Source organism: Triturus cristatus, chromosome 11 (assembly GCF_964204655.1).
Source record: "Triturus cristatus chromosome 11, aTriCri1.1, whole genome shotgun sequence".
NCBI classification, from domain to species: Eukaryota; Metazoa; Chordata; class Amphibia; order Caudata; family Salamandridae; genus Triturus; species Triturus cristatus.
Genome location: NC_140594.1, coordinates 964,280,187 through 964,301,544, shown reverse-complemented (window position 1 = coordinate 964,301,544; position 21,358 = coordinate 964,280,187). Strand labels below are relative to the sequence as shown.

Below are 21,358 nucleotides of genomic sequence, written 5' to 3'. Positions count from 1 at the left end.
AGGGCTGGGGCCAAAGCAGTTGGTGTCTTCCTCTTCTTAGCAGCTGCAGGGCAGGTCTTCTTTCTTCTTGCTCTTCTTTGTATTTTGGAATCTGGGGAAGGAAGGTTCAGGGTGCCCCTAAATACTAGATTTAGGGGCGTTACAGGTAGGTGAACGGCAGGGACCAATGGGTCCCTGTCCTGGGGTGGGTACACCCCTTATCCTACCTCTCTCCTGTGGGAGGGGGGCAGTAGCCTAGTCCTGATAGGGTAGGGCTTCCATCTTCAAGATGGCGAGAGCCCGGAGATGTGCTTCACCTCGCCTCCCCCACCTGAGGGGTGGCGAGGTGAAGCAGGCTGGCACTTCCCCTGTCCTTATTTGGGGTTTCCAGCCAAGCTTCCCGCCAGAGTGGGGGGTTGCAGTGGCCTGGGGAAGCTCACAGAGGCGGCATGCCTTTGAAGCTTCCCCCTGCCCATCCTGGGGGAGGAGATTTAGCACCTCACCCAGGATGTGCATTGTTGCAGGCCCAGGAGAGGAGGGGCTCTCCCACCCAGGGGTCCAGCAACATGTCTGCTGTGTGGCAGCCTAGGCAGCCTCAGAGCAGACGTGGATTGTAGGTTAGGTTTAAGGGGGCATCTCTAAGATGGCCTCTGGGGTGCTTGGTACATTAAATCCCACACTGGCATCAGTGTGGGTTTAATGTGCTGCGAAGTTTGATACCAAACTTCTCAGTCTTCAGTGTTGTCATTATGGTGCTGTGGAGTTTGTGTTTGACGAGCCCTCAGCACCATGTACTCTTAAATGGCAGCACTGCACGTACAGTGGTCAGGAATGGACCTGGGTACTGTAGGGGCACAGGGCTCCTGCTCCTGTGCCCACACCATTGGCATAAGGCACCCAGCTAGAGGGGTGGCTGATGTATGCCATGGCAGTGTAGGTTATGGGCATGGCACACAGGGATGTGCGCCATGTCGACTTTCTTTTGTCTTGCACCCAGACACCCAGCCTGCAAAGGCAGTGTGTGTGTGTAAGGGTACAGGGCCCCTAAGGGAGGCACAATGAGTGCTGTAGCCCTTAGGAGCCTTCCCTAATCACAAGGCACTGGGGACCTAGGGTACCATTTACCAGGGGCTGACATGTGGCCAGGGTTTGCCAATTTGGGTTCTGTGTGTTTTAGGGAAGGAACATAGGCCCTGGGCACCTGATTGGCAGGAGTCCAGGGCACACTCAGTCAAAGTACATTCAGCAATTCAGCAAAAAGTGGGGGCATACCACACAAGAAAGATGGCACTTTCTCACAGTCGTGCTCCAGGCACCAGAGGTGCTGATCCGTGACAGGCATCAGCTTGTGACAGGAGTCACAAGGCTTGAATCTGGTTCGGCAAAGGGACGTCCCTCGTGCACCAACAGTCGAAGACTCGAAAAAGGCATTGATAAAAAGTTGAAAAAGGTTCATCATAAATGGACTATGGGGCAAGCTCTCTCCAGATCTGCGCTAGGCTGGTGTAGAAAAAGAAAACTGACGTCAGCGTGCATGAGAGGGGTCTAAATAGACACCACGTTGTCATCCCGGTGAACATGAAGCAGACGACGGATGCGGAGTCGTCCGACACCACCTACCGACATGCAGGGATACTGCTAAAGAAAATCTCTGGATCCAGTCTGACACCTGGGGGTAATTCTAAAGGTAAGGAATCTATTACTACAGTCTCTTTCATATACTATGTAACAGTTCAGTGGCCTGAGGTCTAGTATTGGCCTAAGTTTCCTGCCTTCTTAATGAATGAAGAAATATAGGGAATATATACCTTGCCCTTTCCGGTTGATTGGAACGATGTCTATTTCCCTTTGTTGGAACAATGTCTTCATCTCTTCCTGCTTCGGCCTTTGAGGATTCTGGCTGGTAGTGTGGCGACAAGGTGGTATATTTGGTGGTCAGGTATGAAATTCCAAGCAGTATCTGAGGAAGACCCAGGATAAGAGACACTGGTCTGAGATAATCTATTCCCAAAGGGGAAGAAAGAAACTTCCTCCCCTAACAAATGCTGCGTGAACTGGGGATTGGAGTCAGAAGAATCCCAGTATTGAGTTTACTGTCTTTTCCATGCCTGTTGCCCTGGAATCCTACTCTTTGGTAAGACTTGAAACTTTGTCCTGCCTGAAAGGGCTGTCTATACTAGACAGAAGGGTGCTACAGCATGTCTGTAGCTTTGGCTCCTTCTCTCGCGTCTTGATGCTGAAAACAAGGCCTGGTGTTTTTTGGGTGCTCATACTATCTTAGCTCTTTCTGTATAGTGGGCCAGATAGAAGTTCTCCATTAAAAGGGACATTTATCAGATGCTACTGAACCTCAGGATGGCAGCCAGGGATTCAAAGCCAGGTTTGTATTGGTAATAACACATTAGTGTTTGTGTCTCTGGACGCATTATCAACCTCATCCAGTGAACACTGGATTTTGGCATAGGGAGTGGATTTCTTCTCCTGAACCAACTCATTGCCTATTTTCCAGGATGACTCTTGCAGATGCTTCACCAGTTGCTTCATTTCTTCTCAGTAGCACCTATTATATCTGGATTGAAGGTGCAATCAATTAGTGATGCACCGTTGTGTGGCGGAACGGACTGCTATCCTTTTGCTGGCAGAGTACTTTTTCTACACTCCTTGTCCGGTAGTGGTGGATTCCTGGTGCTTTCCGTAAAGGCTCACTTCCTAGATGTATGCACAACTAGGGAATATGGTGGTACATGGCCACTATCGTAGAAGGGATATTCTAATGCTGCCTTGTACCTTTTCTCTACTCTTGTGGTGAAGATTCTTGTTTTTACTGGGTACTGTAAGTTTTCAAGGACACAGACTTTATCATGCTTTTGAGCATGGGTAGGAACCAGACTGAGTTCCATCTAGGAGAATATCTCCACCAAGAAGTCTTCTTCAACTACATGTATTTGAACTTTGTGGTGGTCAACAGTCCTTTGGATGACTGCATAACAAACTGGTGTTATCCAGTGGAGATGGTTTTACTGGATAGGACTTTAACGATCGGATCTGATCTCGTGTAGGTACATGCTATTAGCATGTCATGGGCCATCTCAATCATCAGAAGGGATGGGCTAATCCCAGGGTAAGGGACGCCTGTGACGTGCTCAGTTTCCGAATCAGTGTGTGCCGGTGATTAAGGTGGTGGTAGACGAGGGTCCCCAGCCAGGCCTCTGTCTCTGTTATGGCAATGGCCTAATTTCCTCAGATATTGCCTCTTCAAAGTAAGCTTCCTTTTCATTGGGTGAACATGTCTCTAGGCTTCTTCTGTTCAAGCGGGGTAAACACAGGTATGTGTCCTGTTACAGGACGGCAGAAATCCTTCTCTGTCTAATATCTGTCTGCGCCTGTTCCGGTGTCGGTTCACTTGGTGTTAAAACTGGTGTTGAACTCTGTTTGGAAACAGACATCAGCACTGACCTTGGTTCAGAGACAGGAGGTCTGAATATGTGTGACTAGAGTTTCTCGACAGAGGCTCTGCCAACTGATGCATAGAATCTGTTGAAGTTGAAACTAGTTTGAGGTCCAGTGGCCTTGAACACTGCCTGATTCCAGCTGGTGAGGCCTTTTTGTCGCAGTTTCAGGGATGTAAAATACTGGCTCTATTGAGGGCGATGCATGCTCAGGAGGTTGAACTCCAGAGGGAAAATCTTCCAAATGCGTAGGTGGCTTAAGCTAAGTCTTTGCCCTGGGTGTAGGCTTCACTCGGGGACCTGCAGATGATTGGTTTCTGGATTCGGAGTCCTTAGGAGGACACATTCTCAGATCTCCTTGGCCTCACAGGATATCATATGGGCCTCCCCTCTTTATCATATAATTATAGTACACCTATAGATGTTTGCTCCTATAAAGGATGGTTTTCTTGTTTTGAAGGTGGGGCATTTAGATTCCTCGTGGTTTCTTGGTAGAACGAGTTTAAAGACCTTAGGCTGGTCTGACCTCTGGCGCTTGCTATTTCGTTAGAGCAAAAACGTTCTTACCCAAGTTATCTTTTCTATGGCGACCCTATTTTTCCAGAGATTACACCTTTACAGAAATGGACTGGCTCGAGAAACATTTTCAGCTCTGTCTTGACTGTGCCACAAAACAATAAGAGGAGCGTAGCCACACGGGTTATTACAGGTAAGGATGGCATGGCTATATAGAGGTACTGTCACAGTGTCTGTTCCACATAAACTCCCCAGACAAACACAAGCGAAAGAAAAAAAATATATGATAGATAACAAAAGCAACCCACTTGTAACCTTAGAATGAAGAGGTAGTAAAGTGATGAGTAAACTGCAGATCAGATTTCCACCTGGGCCAGACCCAACTGACTTACAGTAATCATAGTCTAGCACTAAAACCTATAAGAAAGTACTCTCACCAGGAATTTGAGCCAATGTTCAGCATATTTTCTCTACCAGGTCATTAATTAAAATGTCAAAACCTGGACAGGCCAGTAAGAAATGAACATGTGAATAAAAAGTCTTCTCAGAATTAGGTTCACTGGGATCACAGATCCCTCTGAGCAATCTGACCAACAGGCTTGAGACCCCCCAAAAAATGTTAAGTACAAACTAACATTGCCAAAGCGTCTTGATTTTTGGCTTTAACAGTATAGACCTATTGGCAATGCCAATGCGTTTTGCTGATGCTGTTCCGCATCGGCAAAATTAAACAAAAAAAAAAAGGCTTTGTTTGCGGATGCTGAACAACACTGGCACAAACAAAAAGAAAACAATGAGAAGTGAATGAGTCTTGAAACTACAGTATCTCAGATTGATTGCTTAAAGGCGTGCATACATTACCATGAATGCGTACAGCATGAACTAGCCATTTTTATTTTCTGCTCAAACATTAAATGAGCCACAAGAGTTTAAAGGAGCTTTGTCCTGGCTGCAAATTATACCTGCTAGGCCATAAAAAAAAGAATAATAATAAAGAATGCTGCAGGGATTTTGCGTGAGTATCTGGAAAGCAGGAGGGAGAATTGTAAATGCAGCCAATTTGCGAGGAAAGGAGTAGCGAGTGAATAAAAAGGTTCAAAAGCAAGTGAGTTGGGGAAGGGTAGAGGTGGGGAAGCAACAGAGGAGCTTGAGCGTGGTTGCCACAAGGAGAAGCGACATTCAGTGAAACCATGAAAAAAAAAAGCTTGATACAAAGAAAAAATTAGCAGAGAACTAAAAAGTCAATGAAGCACTAAAAGAAAAGGTGGGGAAGGTGCTAGCATAGGTAGATTCCAATTATGACATAGAATAAAGCCACAGATAATATCTGATCAGTGCAACAAAGCACCAATGGTGTGAAATTGCTTAAAGTGTTCCAGATCCAGTCTGAAGTCAAAAAATGTTCTACGATGGAGAACGTGCTGTAAGGAGTAGTCATAATAAGCATGTTTTTTCCAGTAATGTGTAATACGTCATATCAAGTCCCCAAAAAATGATCTAGATACCACTGTCTACTCTATACAGGCCTACACCTTTTCGAAGCATGTCAGTGGCCATTTTGCAACTATTTCTAGTTGTACTGTCTTGCTATCAGTTTGACATCTGTGAACCCCATCCACCTTCACACCCCTACATGAGTGCTTTACCCAGATAGCAATCCTTGCTCTTCCATCAAAACAGCTGAATCCAATTTAAAATGATAACTTTTTTTTGCTCTGTTTGTAAAGTCAGTACTGGTTTCAACCACAGTTTAACTGGATGTAGTTATTTAAGTGAATTTTCACACACAAAGCCATAAACTTCATTTATATGCTTTTACCCAATGCAGCTGAGCAGCGTTCTCATTCAAATTAGTAAAATGTACCAAAAAAAATATATTGTCTTGCGAATAAAAGCCTGCTTTTTCTCAATCGTATAGCAACTAATTCACAACGAGACGGCTAGCAAATAAGGATGGAAAAAATACAAACTATGGATTAACAGAGAGTCAGTCTTTTAAATTTTTTTTTTAAAAAGCAGTTAAAGAATATGGCAGATTGATAATGCAGCCTATTTTAAAGAACCCTTTGAAATTAATCCAGATCAACATCCCCCAGACTCTTAAATATCAAATTACCATTATTTATTTCAAGCTGTGTTTTACAGTACTGCATACCTCACATCTAATGGCGCACTAAAGATAGAGAAATTAATTCTTGGATGGAGAGCTTACTTTAGTAAACACTTACCACCACATAGGCTATATATAGTCTGTTGCAGATAATGGCATGGACATTATGAAATGATTACCTTGGGGATTATGCCAGACTTGATCCTTACCTGCTGCCCGTTCCGTTTCCACTTGGGAAGTCGTGTACTTTCACTGGAAACTGTTCCATTTGACTAAGACAGTTGTTCATTTTATGCACAAGTGACTGTAAAGGTCCATTTCCCAATGGCTCTAACCTTGACAGTGGTTCTTCTCCAGGAAGCTGAAATGTCCCATTAATAGAAAAGTTAAAACTTCACTCCAAAATAGACTATTCATACTTTAAAATACAACGTACTGGCTATAACTAGGTTACTTACTAGTGATCTTCAAAAGAGCTCCGATAAGTTCCCTTTACAAGAGATGGGTGCTTTTTCAACTTCACACAACATTTCCAATTAACAGCTGTACTACACAGAGCACCATGCTTTTTTTATCCCATGATTTGCAAAAACGGAGGACAGTTTAGAGGAATTCTGTAAGTAATCCCCACATGAGAGTACTTGGCTAATTCTCCCAGCACATGATGCATCCACTAAATAACAATAGTAACCTTAAATGATGATCTAAAACCACTGCAGGAGAGACCCAGTTCCAAAATTATGTTGCATATAGCGCAAATGAGATTAACACAAGATGAGAATGACTAACAGCACAATTAAGCAACTAAACTGTAAATTTGTAGCAGTGCTTTTCAAACCAGTTTGCAAAAGCATTTTTGGGGGGAGAGTGAGGATGAAGGGATATGGGCCTTAAGTCAACAGCAATTTAGCAATGTTGAAACTGAAGGTGTACGTCATATCCAGCACGGGCAATGCATACAGGGAACCGATCGACACCACCTGCCGGTGGGCAGAAGTACTGCTCAAATTTCACAGATCCAGTCTGACACCTGGGGAATATTCTACGTTGAGGAATCTGCACCTAGAAGTCTTTATCAGATGCTTAGTGTTTGTGATTTGGTGTAGATATGTTCAGACGTTTTTTCTTTTTAGAAATGAATGTACAGAAAGATAGCAATATCTGGAAAGTTGGTCCCACAGTAATTTCGTGGGACTACAAATGAAAAAATAGAGATATCTGATTGGCCAAGAGGACACCCCCCCCCCACCTATCTCAGTATAGCAGGAATATAGCAAGGGGGTAGGTTATGGGTACTATGACTTCCGTGCAGTTACTGGAGGAGGGGTTGTAGAGGAACCTACCACTACCCTATCCACGTCCCCCTTTCTTCCACCCTCCCAGGGGTAAACAAAACAAACCAAATCTTGGCCAGCCGGCCCTGCGAGAGGACCCGAAAGTGGTCTGTCGGCACTCCCGTAACACTACACGTGTGTCCACGCTGGCTCCGTGGGACCAGTGCAGAGGGGGCGAAACCAGTCCTTTTAGGTGGCCAAGCACCTACTATGCGCACACCCATCGCTTTGTACCAAAGTCTTCACTGACATCCAACTCACTCCAGACAGACATACTAGCCCCAAAAGGTTGCCAAGCCCCAACTATGCACACTCTTCCCAGTGTACGGACGTCTTTATGGAGAGCCCGCTCCTTCCAAACACCCAAGAGTATTAAGTGGTAAAGCACACAGTATGGACACGTTTCATCCTGTGCACAGCTCTAAACAGAAAGCACACTTCCCTCAAGACACGAAGGAACATTAGAGGACCAAGAACTTACTGCAATCAAACTTTGCCCCTGTACACACATCTTGAGAGAGAGGCCAAGCCCTCCATATACGCAAGCCCCATTGGCAACAAAGCTTATATAGTAGCTCACATGGAACTCATTCTCAATATATACCAAATAGTACAGCTAAATAACTGTGAATTTCACATACAACAAAATATATACCTGTAGAGATTGCCATGCAAGGGAATTTATGAAAACTTGCAAGTCACAATTTAAAAGCAACATTCATTATTATGGAGTAAATCATTCAAAGTGCATGGTGACCCCAAAATGAGTAAAAGCGATAACCAAACAGAAAAAGGGGACCAGTCGGTGAAAAACACAGTATATTGATATGCAAACAAACTTATATTAGAATCTTTTTATCTAGCACAGTAAACACTTATCAAATTATACAGTGCTGTGAGTAAGCAACAGTTTGTTCACGAGTATTGTCGACAGCGTATCGACCCTAAAGTGAATGAGGGTTTGATCAGGACTGAGGGCAGCCTGGGGGAACCAAAAAGGAAGAGGAAGAATATGAACTAAGGCACTCCTTACGTTAATGTATGTATGTGTGTGTGTGTGTGTGTGTGTGTGTGTGTGTGTGTGTGTGTGTGTGGTGGGGGGGGGGGGGGGGGGAGTATAACCTACTTGAGCCTTGAACTGAATTCAAAGAAGAGCTAAGAGGAAATTTAATATCATCCTTATGTGAATTAATAGTGCCACCGAGTGAGCACAACAAAAATAGATATACTCACGGGATAACACCAAAGCGAGGTAGAATATAAACAAACGCCTCCGTTAGTGACGAGCAAGTTACTTACCTTCGGTTACGATATATCTTAAGAGACATAGATTAGTTATGGATTCCTCACCTAAGAATTACCCCCAGGCGTCAGACTGGATCCGGAGAATTTTTTACTCAGTAGTACCCCTGAGCTTCGATAGGTGGCGTCTGTCGACTCCGCATTCTTCGTTGGCGTTGTGGTCGCCGGAATAATCACGGTATCTACTTAGATTCCACCCTCGCGCGCTGACGTCAGTTCTTTGCACGACATTCCACGCCAGAAGCGCAGAGCCATGCAAGACACTGACCACTGGTACACTAAATCTAGGGCCCTAGAAAGGGAGCCCCTATCCTAGAAGTAAGTTCGCAGAACAGAGAGGATGGGTGGGGCGGTGAGGAATCCATAACTAACCTATGTCTCTTACAGATATATGGTTACCGAAGGTAAGTAACTTGTTCATCTGAAAGAGACAATTAGTTATGATTCCTCACCTTAGAATAGATACCCCAGCAATACCAACATCGGTGTTGGGTCTGCGAACCAAGTTCACACCAGAAAGTCCTGGAGAACCGAACAGCCAAAGAAGCCGTCTCTCCGGACTTGGCTGTCCAGGCAGTAGTGTTTTGTAAACGTGTGCAGTGAAGCCCACGTAGCTGCCTGGCATATGTCATGAAGAGGGACTCCACGTCCCAAAGCAGTAGTAGCCGCCTTTGCCCTAGTGGAATGGGCAAGCAACCCTACTGGAGGTTCCTTTTTTGCCAAGGAATAGCAGCTTTTTATACAAAGATCGACCCATCGACTTTTCTTGGCACCCACATAGCCAACAGAGTTGGTCATCCACCCGGAATTGTCTTGTGCGATCCAGATAGAAGGAAAGAGCACGTTTTGGATCCAGACGATGAGCCACTCTTCCTCTTTTGAAGTATGCAGAGGTAGAAAGAAGGTGGGCAAAGTGATGGTCTGTCCTATGTGGAAAGAGGTAACCACTTTGGGAAGGAAAGGTGACCTAGTGTGAAGGACAACCTTGTCCAGATGAACAGCCAGGAACGGAGGTTTAGAAGAAAGGGCTTGAAGCTCAATCACCCTGCGAGCAGAGGTGATGGCAACCAAGAAGGCAGTTTCCAAAGCAAAAAGTTTGAGGGGACAATTATGAAGCGGCTCAAAGGAAGCGCACATAAGATGAGTCAGAACAAAGTTCAAATCACACGGAGGCATTACAAAAGGGATAGGAGGGAAGAGATGAGTAATGCCCTTAAGGAATCTATTTACAATAGGTGACTTGAAAAGAGAAGGTTGATCAGGAAGCCTAAGAAAGGCTGAAATGGCTGAGAGATAGCCCTTAAGAGTGCCCAGAGCAGAGCCCTGCTGGGCCAAAGAAAGGAGGGAAACCTCAGAAAGAGTGGCGGAAAGGGGCTCCACAGCGTTTGCTGTGCACCATGCCACAAATTTGTTCCATCTGCAGGCGTATACCGTTTTAGTGGAGGGCTGCCAAGATAACGTTACAGACTTTGGGAAGAAGGTCGAAAGCCGCCAACTGCCGCCGCTCAAGCTCCACACAAGGAGGAGGAGGCTGGACAGGTTTGGGTGGAGGACTGTCCTCTGCTGCTGCAACAGAAGATCCTCCCAAAAAGACAGTCTGATCGGTCATGTGTAACAGCTCGGGATCCCAGACTCTTCCTTTCCAATCCAGAGTCACAAGAAAGATTTGGGCCCGGTCGCGCTTGATCTTTTTCAGCACTCTGGGTAGAAGTGGAATAGGCGGAAAGGCGAATATTAGATCACAGCTCCACTAGTGCCGAAAAGCACCTTCTAGCGAGTGCCGCTTTGGAAATTCCACCATGCTGAACTGTTGACATTGCGCGTTCTCTTCGGTGGCGAATAGATTTAACCAAGGCTCTCCCCACTGCTGAAAGAGTCCTTGCACTACCTCCGAGTGAAGACGACATTTGTGAACCATCATGCACCTGCGGTTGAGTTAGTCCGCTCTGGAGTTCAGAAAACCTGCCAGGTGTTCAACTACCATGGATATGCCCTGATGTTCCAGCCATGTCCAAAGGCGGAGAGCCTCGTGACATAGGGTCCTCGTCCCCACCTCGCCCTGTTTGTTGCAGTACCACATGGCGGTGGTGTTGTCCATTAACACCTGCACCACCCTTCCCCGGACAGAGTGAAAGAATGCCTTTAGTGACTATTCGCCAGAACCGCCACAAGGTTGACGTGGTGCCTGGACTATGCTGGAGACCAGAGGCCTCTGATCTCTGCCTCTCCCATGTGGCCACCCCACCCCAGAAGTGATGCATCTGTCTCCACTGTAAACTCTGGTTGGGGAAGGGAGCAGGATCTGCCATTGACCCATTCCTGGTTCGTGAGCCACCACTGCAATTGTTGAGCAGTGCCCTCTGAGATCTGGATGCAATCAGACAGATTCCCCTGATGCTGTGCCCACTGGAACTTCAGGTCCCACTGCAGAGCCCGCATATGCTATCTGGCATGATCCACCAGCAGGATGCAAGAGGCCATGAGGCCCAGCAGCTTCAGGTTCAGTCTGACTGAATCCCGAGATAAGAGGCTGAAAGATCAGAATCATAGCCAGAATATCCCAGACAAGCTGCTCCGGAGGATAAACCTGAAACTGCGTTATGTCCAGAACTGTTCTGATGAAAAGGAGCTTCTGAGAGAGAGTCAGGTGTGACTTCAGCACGTTGATAGTAAACCCCAGGGAAGGCAGGAGGTCCGCCGTAGTCTGGAGGTGGGAGACGACTGCCTGGGGCGAGCCCACCTTCAACAGCCAGTCGTCGAAATAGGGGAAGACTGGAACCCCTGATCTGCGCAGATGAGCTGCGACCACCGCCATCACTCGAGGGTTGCTGGTTAGGCCAAAGGGGAGCACAGTAAACAAAGTGCTCGTGACCTACAGTGAACCGTAGGTAACGCTGGTGGGCCGGCAGGACGGGGATGTGAAAATAAGCATCCTGCAAGTTCAACGCTACCAACCAGTCTCCCGGGTCAGAGGCAGACAGGACCTGAGCCAGTGTCAACATCCTGAAATTCTCCTTCCGGAGGAAGCGGTTGACGTTCCCGAGATCCAAGATAGGACGCAGGCCCTTGTCCTTCTCGGGCACCAGAAAGTAGTGGGAATAGCAACTACGACCTACTTCATGAACAGGCACTCGCTCGATGGCTCCCTTGGCCAAGAGAGCCGTAACTTCCGGCTGGAAAAGGGCCAGGTGATACTCCGACATGCGATGGGATTGAGGTGGCATGGATGTAGTCTTGAAGGGGAGGGAAGAGCCCCTTTGGAATATCTGTGAAGCCCACCTGTCCGACGTGATGTTGAAGCAGTGTGAGGGCGAATCCTGCCGCCCACTGGCGATTGATGGGCCTGAAAGACCGGACTAGGAGGGTATGGAGGCTGCTGCAGAGGGGGCGCTGGTGGACTGGCCCGCCCGCTGACCCCCTGACCCCCGGTGGTGGGAACCACATCCCTGGCTGCACAGAGGCTGGAGAGCTTGGGCAGGCCTGTGGCTCTGGGCAGAACTTGGCAGAGCACCCCTTCCGTAGCCACGAAAAGCAGACTGCGCTGGGCAGGAGGTGGAAGCGAGGCTTAAGGATCTGGCCGTAGCCCTAGAATCCTTAAAGCGCTCGAGCGGGGGTTGTCTGCCTTGTCGCCAAACAGGTGACGGCCATCGAAGGGCATGTCAAAAAATGTTGATTGGACATCCCCCGAAAAACCAGTGGACCTCAACCAGGTGCAGCATCTCAGTGCTACCAACGTGGAAATCGTCCTGCCCAGTGAGTCAGTGGTGTCAAGCCCACACCAGATGGTGAACTTTGCTGCGTCTCTCGTTTCGGCAACAGCACGGGAGAGCACGGCCCAGGTCTTCTCCAGGCACTGTGGCAGTACCTGCGCAACCGTGTCTCACCGTAGTAGGAGTAATGGCCCAATAGACATGCGGTGTTCACCGACCGCAGTCCCAAGCTGGAGGAAGAAAACATATTCCCAAGGTGGTCTGGCTTCTTGGATTCCCCATCAGGTGGAGCGTTCGGGAATGCACCTTTGGACGATGAGGCTTGCACTACCAATCTCTCAGTGGTAGGATGGGAAGAGAGAAAAATGGGAGTCGCCCGGGACTGGGCGGTGGCATCGGGCAATCATCCTGTCCACAGGAGCCCCTGTGTTGGGCTCGGACAAAGTGCCCAAAAGGATGTCCACAAGTGCCTCATTAAATGGCAGCAGGGGCTCCGAAGAGGCCGCTGACGGTTAAGCACCTCTGTCAGGAGGTTAGTCCTGACCGCCACAGTAGGAAGCTTGAGGTTTAGGGCCTCGGCTGCCCTACGCAACACCACTGCGCAAGATGCACCCTCCTCTGAAGCCACGGTAAGGGGGAGACAGTATGCCAAGGTCTGGGGAGAGGTCCAGACCATTGGCCTCAACCAACGCATCTCTCCAGTCGGGTTCCTCCAATTGGTCTGTAAGAGGGTCCACAGACCCCTCCCAGTCCTCCTCACCCTCTCCTGTGAGCCACTCAGGATAGTAGGAAACAGGAGGAAACAGGGGTACAAAATTACCGGCTGGCGCCGATCCAGACGTCGGATGACTTTGGGACAACTCTGAGTCCACATCGAGGGACACCCCTGCCGCCTCAAACGCTGGTTGTGTCCCCAACCGGCGTCAGAGACGGCAGGGGTGTCTTCACTGGATTCGGTGCCAGAGGAGGTGTCACGAGGTCGACCGGTACCAATCCGGATCAAGAGGCCTGGATCCATGGGGGCCCTGTGGCGACATTGAAGGCTTAGAGCCCCCAACCGAGTCCGTGGGGCCCAAAGGTGTGCCAGCAGAGTCGGGCTGCCCGAAGATGGAGTGTAAGGCTTCGTAAAAGCTTCGAAGCTGGCCAGAGGTCACTCTGGGTACCAGAAAGGGAGGAAAGGCCGGAGTTGATCCAACTGGCTCTGCGGGCGGAGCTGAATGACTACTTTCTGCTTTCCGTCGGCGGGCGGTCAGGGAGAACGCGAAGAGCAACTATGCCTCTTCGCCTTCTTCTTGTGCTTCGACTTACACGAAGATGAAGACTTTGATGATGAGTGGTGGTGGCTCTGGATCTGCGCTAGCTGGCGCTGAAAAAAAAGAACTGACGTCAGCGCGCGAGGGCGGCGTCTAAGTAGATACTGCAATGTCATTTCGGCGATCACGAGTAACGCAGAGTCGACCGACGCCACCTATTGACGCGCAGGGGTACTGCTGAGGAAAAAAAATTCCGGATCCAGTCTGATGCCTGGGGGTAATTCTAAGGTTTGGAATCCATAACTGTCTCTTTGAGACAGAAAATTTCAAATACTACTTCGCAAATAGAGGGAGAAGCGGCTTACCCATGTCGAAAATGTGAAAAGTGCAGATGCATGAATCGTCTCCGCAATGGGAGCACTGGCAGAACGTGGGCCTGATGGACAGGAGTGTACGATGAAGCATCGCAACAAGAGTACGCCAACAACAGTTATGGCATCTCACAGAACCATGGAACGCAGCCAGCCTCATTGGAGGGAGTGACCCGCTGCAGCTTTGACACAGACCTCAGGGAGGGTCTGCCATGTGGACAACAGATGCAAGGTGAACCGGAAAAAGTGTCTGAGAGAGACAAAGATGATACAAGAAACAGTACAATGTGTTTAGAAACAAAGAACATAGTTTAACGCAACAAGGTTTACAAAGTTATTAATCTGAATAGTTTGTTGCCTATGTGGTCCCAGCAATTCACTCTTCTTCTGGGAGAGGTAAGGGCGGTCTAATTGCACAAGTTACTACTTGTGTAATGATATATCTGTAAGAGAAATTAGTTAGTGATAGATTCCTTACCTCAGAATATCCCCAGGCGTCAGACTGGATCCGGAAAGATTTTTCGTTAGCAGTACCCCTGCGTGTCAGTAGGTGGCGTCGTGCAACTCCGCGTCCGTCGCTGGCGTTATATGCACCGAGATGACGTCACGGAGACTACTTAGGTGCCACCCATGCGCACTGACATCAGTTCTGTACACGACCTTCCGCGCCAGAAACGCAGAGCCATGCAAGAAACGGACCACTAGTGCCATGAAACTAGGGACCTGAAAGGGATGACCTTAACCCTAGAATCAACTCGCAGAACGGGGAGGATGGGTGGGGCAGTAAGGAATCTATCACTAACTAATGTCTCTTACAGATATATCATTACACAAGTAGTAACTTGGGTTCCTGCATTTGGCCTGGGAGTGCCCGACAGTGATGGAATACTGGGGACAGGTTTTTGAAGCGCTCTCTGAGATGACGGACCTACTGATGGTGTGACCCTTTAGTTGCGCTTCTAGGCTACACTAAGCAAAGCGCGCCGTAGATATGTCACACTCATTATTATTAGCGAAGTGCAGAGTAGCATGCAGATGGGGTAGAGGGCGGGCCCCTAAGTTCAAGGAATGGCTGAAAGACATGGTGTACTGTCAGGACCAACTTGCAATATATGCGGAGACGCTGCCCCGCACCTCAAGACCAAAAGATATATGGGGTAGAGGGCGGGCCCCTAAGTTCAAGGAATGGCTGAAAGACATGGTGTACTGTCAGGACCAACTTGCAATATATGCGGAGACGCTACCCTGCACCTTGAGACCAAAAGATATATGGGGTCCTCTTACACATTACCTGCTGGCCCACACTGTGGACTCTCCTCCGGGCAGCAGAGAGCGATGACAGACCCCCCCCCCCCCCAGACACTGTAACCCCGGGAATTAGAGGAGGGATAGTGACTTATTATCTCGCTGTAATGAGGGAGAGGTAACTGTGGCAGTGGGCTGATCTAAACAATATGAACTGCAATGTGCATCTTCAGATAACACACTCGCGCATCTGAGACCTCTACATGGCCGTGGACTTCATACTGATCTATGTTGTACTTGATATGAATCTAGTGGAATGGATACTGTGACCCCCCAGGACGTGCCTATGAATACCATTAAACACTTGGGGAAAGAGACCCAAAACCACAGGCATGATTTGCTGTATGTTTGCCCATATGATCTCTGTGCATGCTGATCTGTCTGCTCATTGACTGAGCTGTTTTCAATTGAAAATTATAAATAAAGGTTTAAATTTTTTTTTAAAAAAAGTAGCAACTTGGGCATCTGAAAGAGACACGTTAGAGATAGATTCCTTACCTTAGAATAGATACCCCAGCAATACCAACCCCGGTGGTGGGTCTGCGAAGAGATGACACCAGAAAGTCACGGAGAACAGAACGGCCAAAGAAGCCATCTCTCTGGACTTCGCTGTCAAGGCATTAATGCTTGGTAAACGTGTGCAGCGAGGCCCACATAGCTGCCTGACAAATATCCTGCAAGGGAACGCCGCGTCCCAAGGCAGTAGTGTCTGCCGTCGCCCTGGTAGAATGGGCACGCAGACCGACAGGAGGCTCCTTCTTAGCCAACGGTTAACATGCTTTGATGCACAGAACGACCCACCAAGAGATGGTCCGTTTGTGCACAGGCCGACCTTTTTTGGCGCCCACGTAGCCAACAAAGAGCTGGTCATCCACCCAGAACTGCTGTGTGCGCTTCAGATAGAACGAGAGCGCACGTTTTGGGTCCAGATGGTGGAGCCTCTCTTCCTCTTTCGAGAGATGCGGAGGCGGAAAGCAGGTGGGCAAGGTTATGGTCAGCCTGATGTGGAAGGGCGTGACAACCTTTGGCAAAAAAGGATGGGTCCTTAAAACCACCTTGTCCGGATGAACAGAAAGGAAAAGAGGTTTAGAAGAAAGAGCTTGGAGCTCGCTCACTCTTCTGGCAGAGGTGATAGCTACCAGGAAAGCCGTCTTGAGAGTGAGAAGACGTAAAGGGTAGTTACAAGGGGGCTCAAAGGGAGCGCACATCAGATAGGTCAAGACAAGATTTAAGTCCCATTGAGGCGTTACGAAAGGCACAGGGGGAAACGTGTGCGTAAGGCCTTTCAGGAAACTGTTAACAACCGGAGACTTAAAGAGAGAAGGCTGATCTGGAAGCCTTAAAAAGGCGGGGATGGCCGAAAGATAACCTTTGACTGTGCCCAGAGCAGAGCCCTGCTGGGCCAAGGATAGCAGGAACAGAAGGACCTCTGAAGGAGGGGCAGAAAGGGGATCCACAGACTTTGCTGTGCACCACGCCACAAACTTGCTCCATAGGCAGGCGTACACCGTCTTAGTGGATGGACGCCTGGCTGCAAGAATGACATCGCAGACTTCGGGAGGAAGATTGAAAGCTGTCAACTGTCGCCGCTCAATCTCCATGCATGGAGGTGGAGGCTGGACAGATTCGGGTGGAGGACCATCCCCTGCTTCTGCGACAAATCTTCTTCAGCACTCTGGGCAGAAGTGGTATAGGCGGAAAGGCATACAGCAGACCGCAACTCCACTCGTGACGAAAAGCGTCGCAGAGCGAGTGACGCCTTGGAAATTCCAACGCGCAGAACTGTTGACATTGTTCCCTTCGGTGGCGAATAGATCTAACCAAGGCTCTCCCCACTATAAAAAGAGACCTTGCGCCACATCCGAGTGCAGATGCCATTCATGATCCATCAAGCACCGGCAGCTGAGTTCGTCCGCCCTGGCATTCAGAGAACCTGCCAGGTGTTGAACCACCAAGGGGATGCCTTGATGTTCCAGGCATGTCCAGAGGTGCAGAGCCTCCTGACATAGGGTCCATGACCCCACCCTGCCCTGTTTGTTGCAATACCACACGGCGGTGGTGTTGTCCATGAAAACCTGCACCACAATTCCCCGGACAGAGGGAAAGAATGCCTTCAGTGCAAGTCGGATCGCCCGCAACTCCAAAAGGTTGCTAGGTTGATATGGAGCCGGGTCTCCGCCTCTCATCCGTCACCACTGTGTGCTCCGGTTGGGGAAGGGAGAGGGATCTGCCACTGACCCAATCGCGATTTGTGAGCCACCACTGCAATTGTTGTTCAGTGCTCTCCGAGATCTGGACATGATCGGACAGGCTGCCCTGATGCTGCGCCCACTGGAACTTCAGGTCCCACTGCAGAGCCCGCATATGCCATCTGGCATGTTGCACCAGCAGGATGCAGGAGGCCATCAGGCCCAGGAGCCGGAGGGTCATCCTGAACAGGGCCGGACTGGTCATAGCGGGCACTAGGAGTTTCCCTGGTAGGCCGCCAGGGTGGGGGCCGGTTTTGTTCCCCTGGGGGGCCGTTTTTGTTACCGGGGCCGGCAATATCGGCCCCCTGTAACAAAATCGGCCGTTTTAAACAGCTCGACCTGCAGCCCACAGTGAGCAGCTTCGTCAGCACGGAACACTCATGCACGGCCTTTTACTGCCGTTCTGTGCTTTAAATACATCAAATCCAGCACGCAAGCCGCACGCTTACTTTACAGAATGAGGACGACATTTTAGCATAAAATGCTGACTTCTGTCGACTTTTCGTATTTCTACATCATAAAATATTTTTTTTCCAAAGCAAAATGCCATTTTCACACTTTCTGCCACACAATTTTCCTCGTAAGTGTTCCCAAATGTTGGCATGCATGCTGTAGCTATTGTAAATGGTGTTACGATTCTTTGTAAGCACTCCCAGCTGTGCTAGTCACAAGAACACACGTGCAGCTAAGTGGCCAACAGGCCTGTGGATAAATCCAGATTATTCTGGGCAGAACAATGTATATGAAAAAAACTAGGGCTGGTTCAGAGTCAGTGGCAGAACTGTCGACCCGTGCCATCTGAAATGGGTTTTCACAGATATATCTGAAAATGTCCTTCCAGCTAGCAGAATGGCTCAGTGTGGTGAGTTCTTGTTGGTGATCTGCAGTCACTAGTTCAATGCTCAGTAAGGATAACTCAGCCTTTTATGCTCCCGACGTCATTGCATCGCCTCATAATGACCCCTGATAATCTTCGCACTTGTAACAGTCGAGATTTGGTAAAAAAAATGTGCACCACATTATTATAATAACTCCGCACGTGCTCCTGCCGACGTCATCTGAAAAAAACACAAGTGCTTTCATAGCGAATTCCAGGTGTGCCCGTGAGCCTCTACGTGGGGAGGTACATTGATTGGCAAATCTGACAATGACCAACAGTTACTAGATAAAACTTGATTCAAACTGTTCTGATTGAAAAACAGCAGCGCTGCGTTTGTGAAGGTTAACACAATAGTGCAGTGTTGTATTTAGAGAGTCATGCACTGATGCTGTCTAGAAGGGTATTTGTATACAAGCCAGAAAAGCCAGTCTCTTACACTAGATTTGTACTCCAGGGACCTCCTCCACTGCAGCCGCCATTGCTTTACACATTTAACTACACATATTACACTTAAAAACGCCCACACTTTTCCTCTTGCCCATTGTTTCACCAGCTGCCGTTTGGTGCTAGGTTAAGAGTGTTGGCACCTTTCTCGTCTAGTTATGCACCCTCCACACTTGCATACATAATAAGGTGGAGTTGCTTGTGCTACGTAACTTCAATCCGTTTTGTGGTTTGCTCAACAGCTTCATTGCACAATAAACCCTTTGTGTGAGGAAGTTGATTGACGTAGTGGAGCGATTTGCATCATGTGAGCAGCAGAGCAAAATAAGAGTTCATTTGAGCCTTGTTAGGCGAGGTGAAGTGTGATTCTAAACTAGATTGACAACTTGTACAGTCCACAACCTAAATACTGCATGTAGTGAGGGTCATGGCTGGCCTGGCCAGCCGGGCATGTGGGCAATCCCTGGGGAGGCTGCAGTCCCAGGAGACCGGGTTTGACACTTGGAGGCTGGTTTCAGCCTCCCAGAGTGGTGGTGCACGTTACGTGATCCCGGCAGCAACTTGCATGAGTTGCTCTGGTTCTAGCATGTCTCACAAGGGGGCTGAATTTATAATTTTGCCATAGCCTGAATATCCCTGACTCGCTGCTCGGGAGGATGAACCCGAAACCGCGTCGAATCCAGAACCGCTCCTATGAAGGGGAGCTGCTGAGAGGGACTCCGGTGTGACTTCGGCACGTTGATGTAGAACCCCAGCAAATGCAGGAGATCGGCCGTAGTCTGAAGGTGGGAGACGACTGTCTGGGGCGAGCCCGCCTTCAACAACCAGTTGTCGAGGTAGGGAAAGACCGACACCTGTGACCGGCGCCGATGAGCTGCGACCACTGCCATCACTTTCGTTAACACCTGAGGGGCGCAGGTAAGGCAGAAGGGGAGCAAGGCAAATTGAAAATGCTCGTGGCCTACCATGAACCGCAGGCAACACCGGTGGGCCGGCAGGACGGGGATGTGAAAATATGCGTCCTGCAAGTCCAACGCTACCATCCAGTCTCCAGGGTCGAGGGCAGCCAAGACCTGAGCCAGAGTCAGCATTTTGAACTTCTCCTTCCGGAGGAAGTGGTTGACGTTCCGGAGGTCCAAGATGGGACGTAGACCCCCTCTGTCCTTCTTGGGGACCAGAAAGTAGTGGGAATAACAACCACTCCCTACTTCCGGCCCCGGAACTCACTCTATGGCCCCCTAGGCCAAGAGGGTCGCAACTTCCTGCTGGAGAGTCGCCAAGTGATCCCCCGACATGCGGTGAAACTGAGGTGGCATGGCTGGAGAGGTGGACTGAAAGGGAAGGGAGTAACCCTTGCGGATGATCTGCAGCACCCACGTGTCCGATGTGATAGCGTGCCAGTGGGGGAGGTGATAGCGGCTCCTGTCACCCACTGGCGTGGGGTGCTCCACAAAGCTCTGATTAGGAAGGTTTGGAGGCTGAAGCAGCAGGGGCGGAGGGGAACTGCCCCCACGCTGATTCCCAAACCCGCCCCTGCGGAAGCCGAGACCGCGCTGCGGCTGGGTCTGCACAGGTTTGCTGAAGGAACGCGCCTGGGTGCACCTGCCGTTGCCACGAAAGGAACGAACACCAGGAGTGGCTGTGCTTTTCGTGGAAAGACCTAAGGACTTGGCCATAGCCCGCGAGTCCATAAAACGCTTCAGCGCACTGTCGGCCTTATCGCCAAACTGGCAGGTGCCATCAAAGGGCATGTCCATGAGTGAGCTTTGTACATCACGCGAGAAGCCGGTTGATCTCAACCAGGCGTAGCGACGAAGCGCCAGTCGTAGAAATGGCTCTACCTAGTGAGTCTGCGGTGTCCAAACCACACCGAATGGCGAACCTGGCCGCATCCTTACCCTCGGCAACAGCATGAGACAGCACAGCTTGGGCCTCTTCAAGACACTGAGGCTACACGTGTGCAACGGCATCCCACACCGCGTGGAAATAGCGGCCCAAGAGCCATGCGGTGTTCACTGACCACAGCCCTAAGCTGGCTGAAGAGAACTGCTCGCCAAACTACTCCAGCTTCTTAAGAGTCCTAATCCGGCGGAGCCGTGGGAAAGACACTCTGGGACGTCGAAACTTGGATGACCAAGCTCTCGGGCATAGGATGAGTGGGCAGAAAGGCAGGGTCACCCGGCGCTGGGCGATGATGCCTGGCGGCATTCTTATCCACCGGGGCCCCTGTGGCTGGCCGCGACCAAGTGCCCAGCAAGACGTCAGTGAAGGCGTCGCTTAATGGCAGCAGGGGCTCCGACTAAATGGACGCCGTCTGGAGCACCTCAGTGAGGAGATTAGTTTTCAGGGCCACCGTAGGTAGATCAAGGTAGAGGACCTCAGCGTCCCGACGAAGCACCATCGTGTACGAGGCGCCCTCCTCCATGGTAGGCGGTGGAGAGGCAAACCACGGGTAG

The 21,358-nt window shown here is 49.4% G+C and overlaps 1 protein-coding gene across 15 annotated transcripts in view; it reads right to left on the bottom strand.

Annotated features, from left to right (window-relative positions):
* Nucleotides 1–21,358, bottom strand: part of TRIP12 (thyroid hormone receptor interactor 12) — a 1,120,962-nt gene that overhangs the window by 354,954 nt on the left and 744,650 nt on the right. For all 15 annotated transcript variants that reach the window (XM_085634980.1, XM_085634991.1, XM_085634979.1 and 12 more), the window contains one exon: nucleotides 6,264–6,415. In XM_085634980.1, the coding sequence (XP_085491106.1) occupies nucleotides 6,264–6,415 (152 nt within the window). The remainder of the gene's footprint in view (nucleotides 1–6,263; nucleotides 6,416–21,358) is intronic.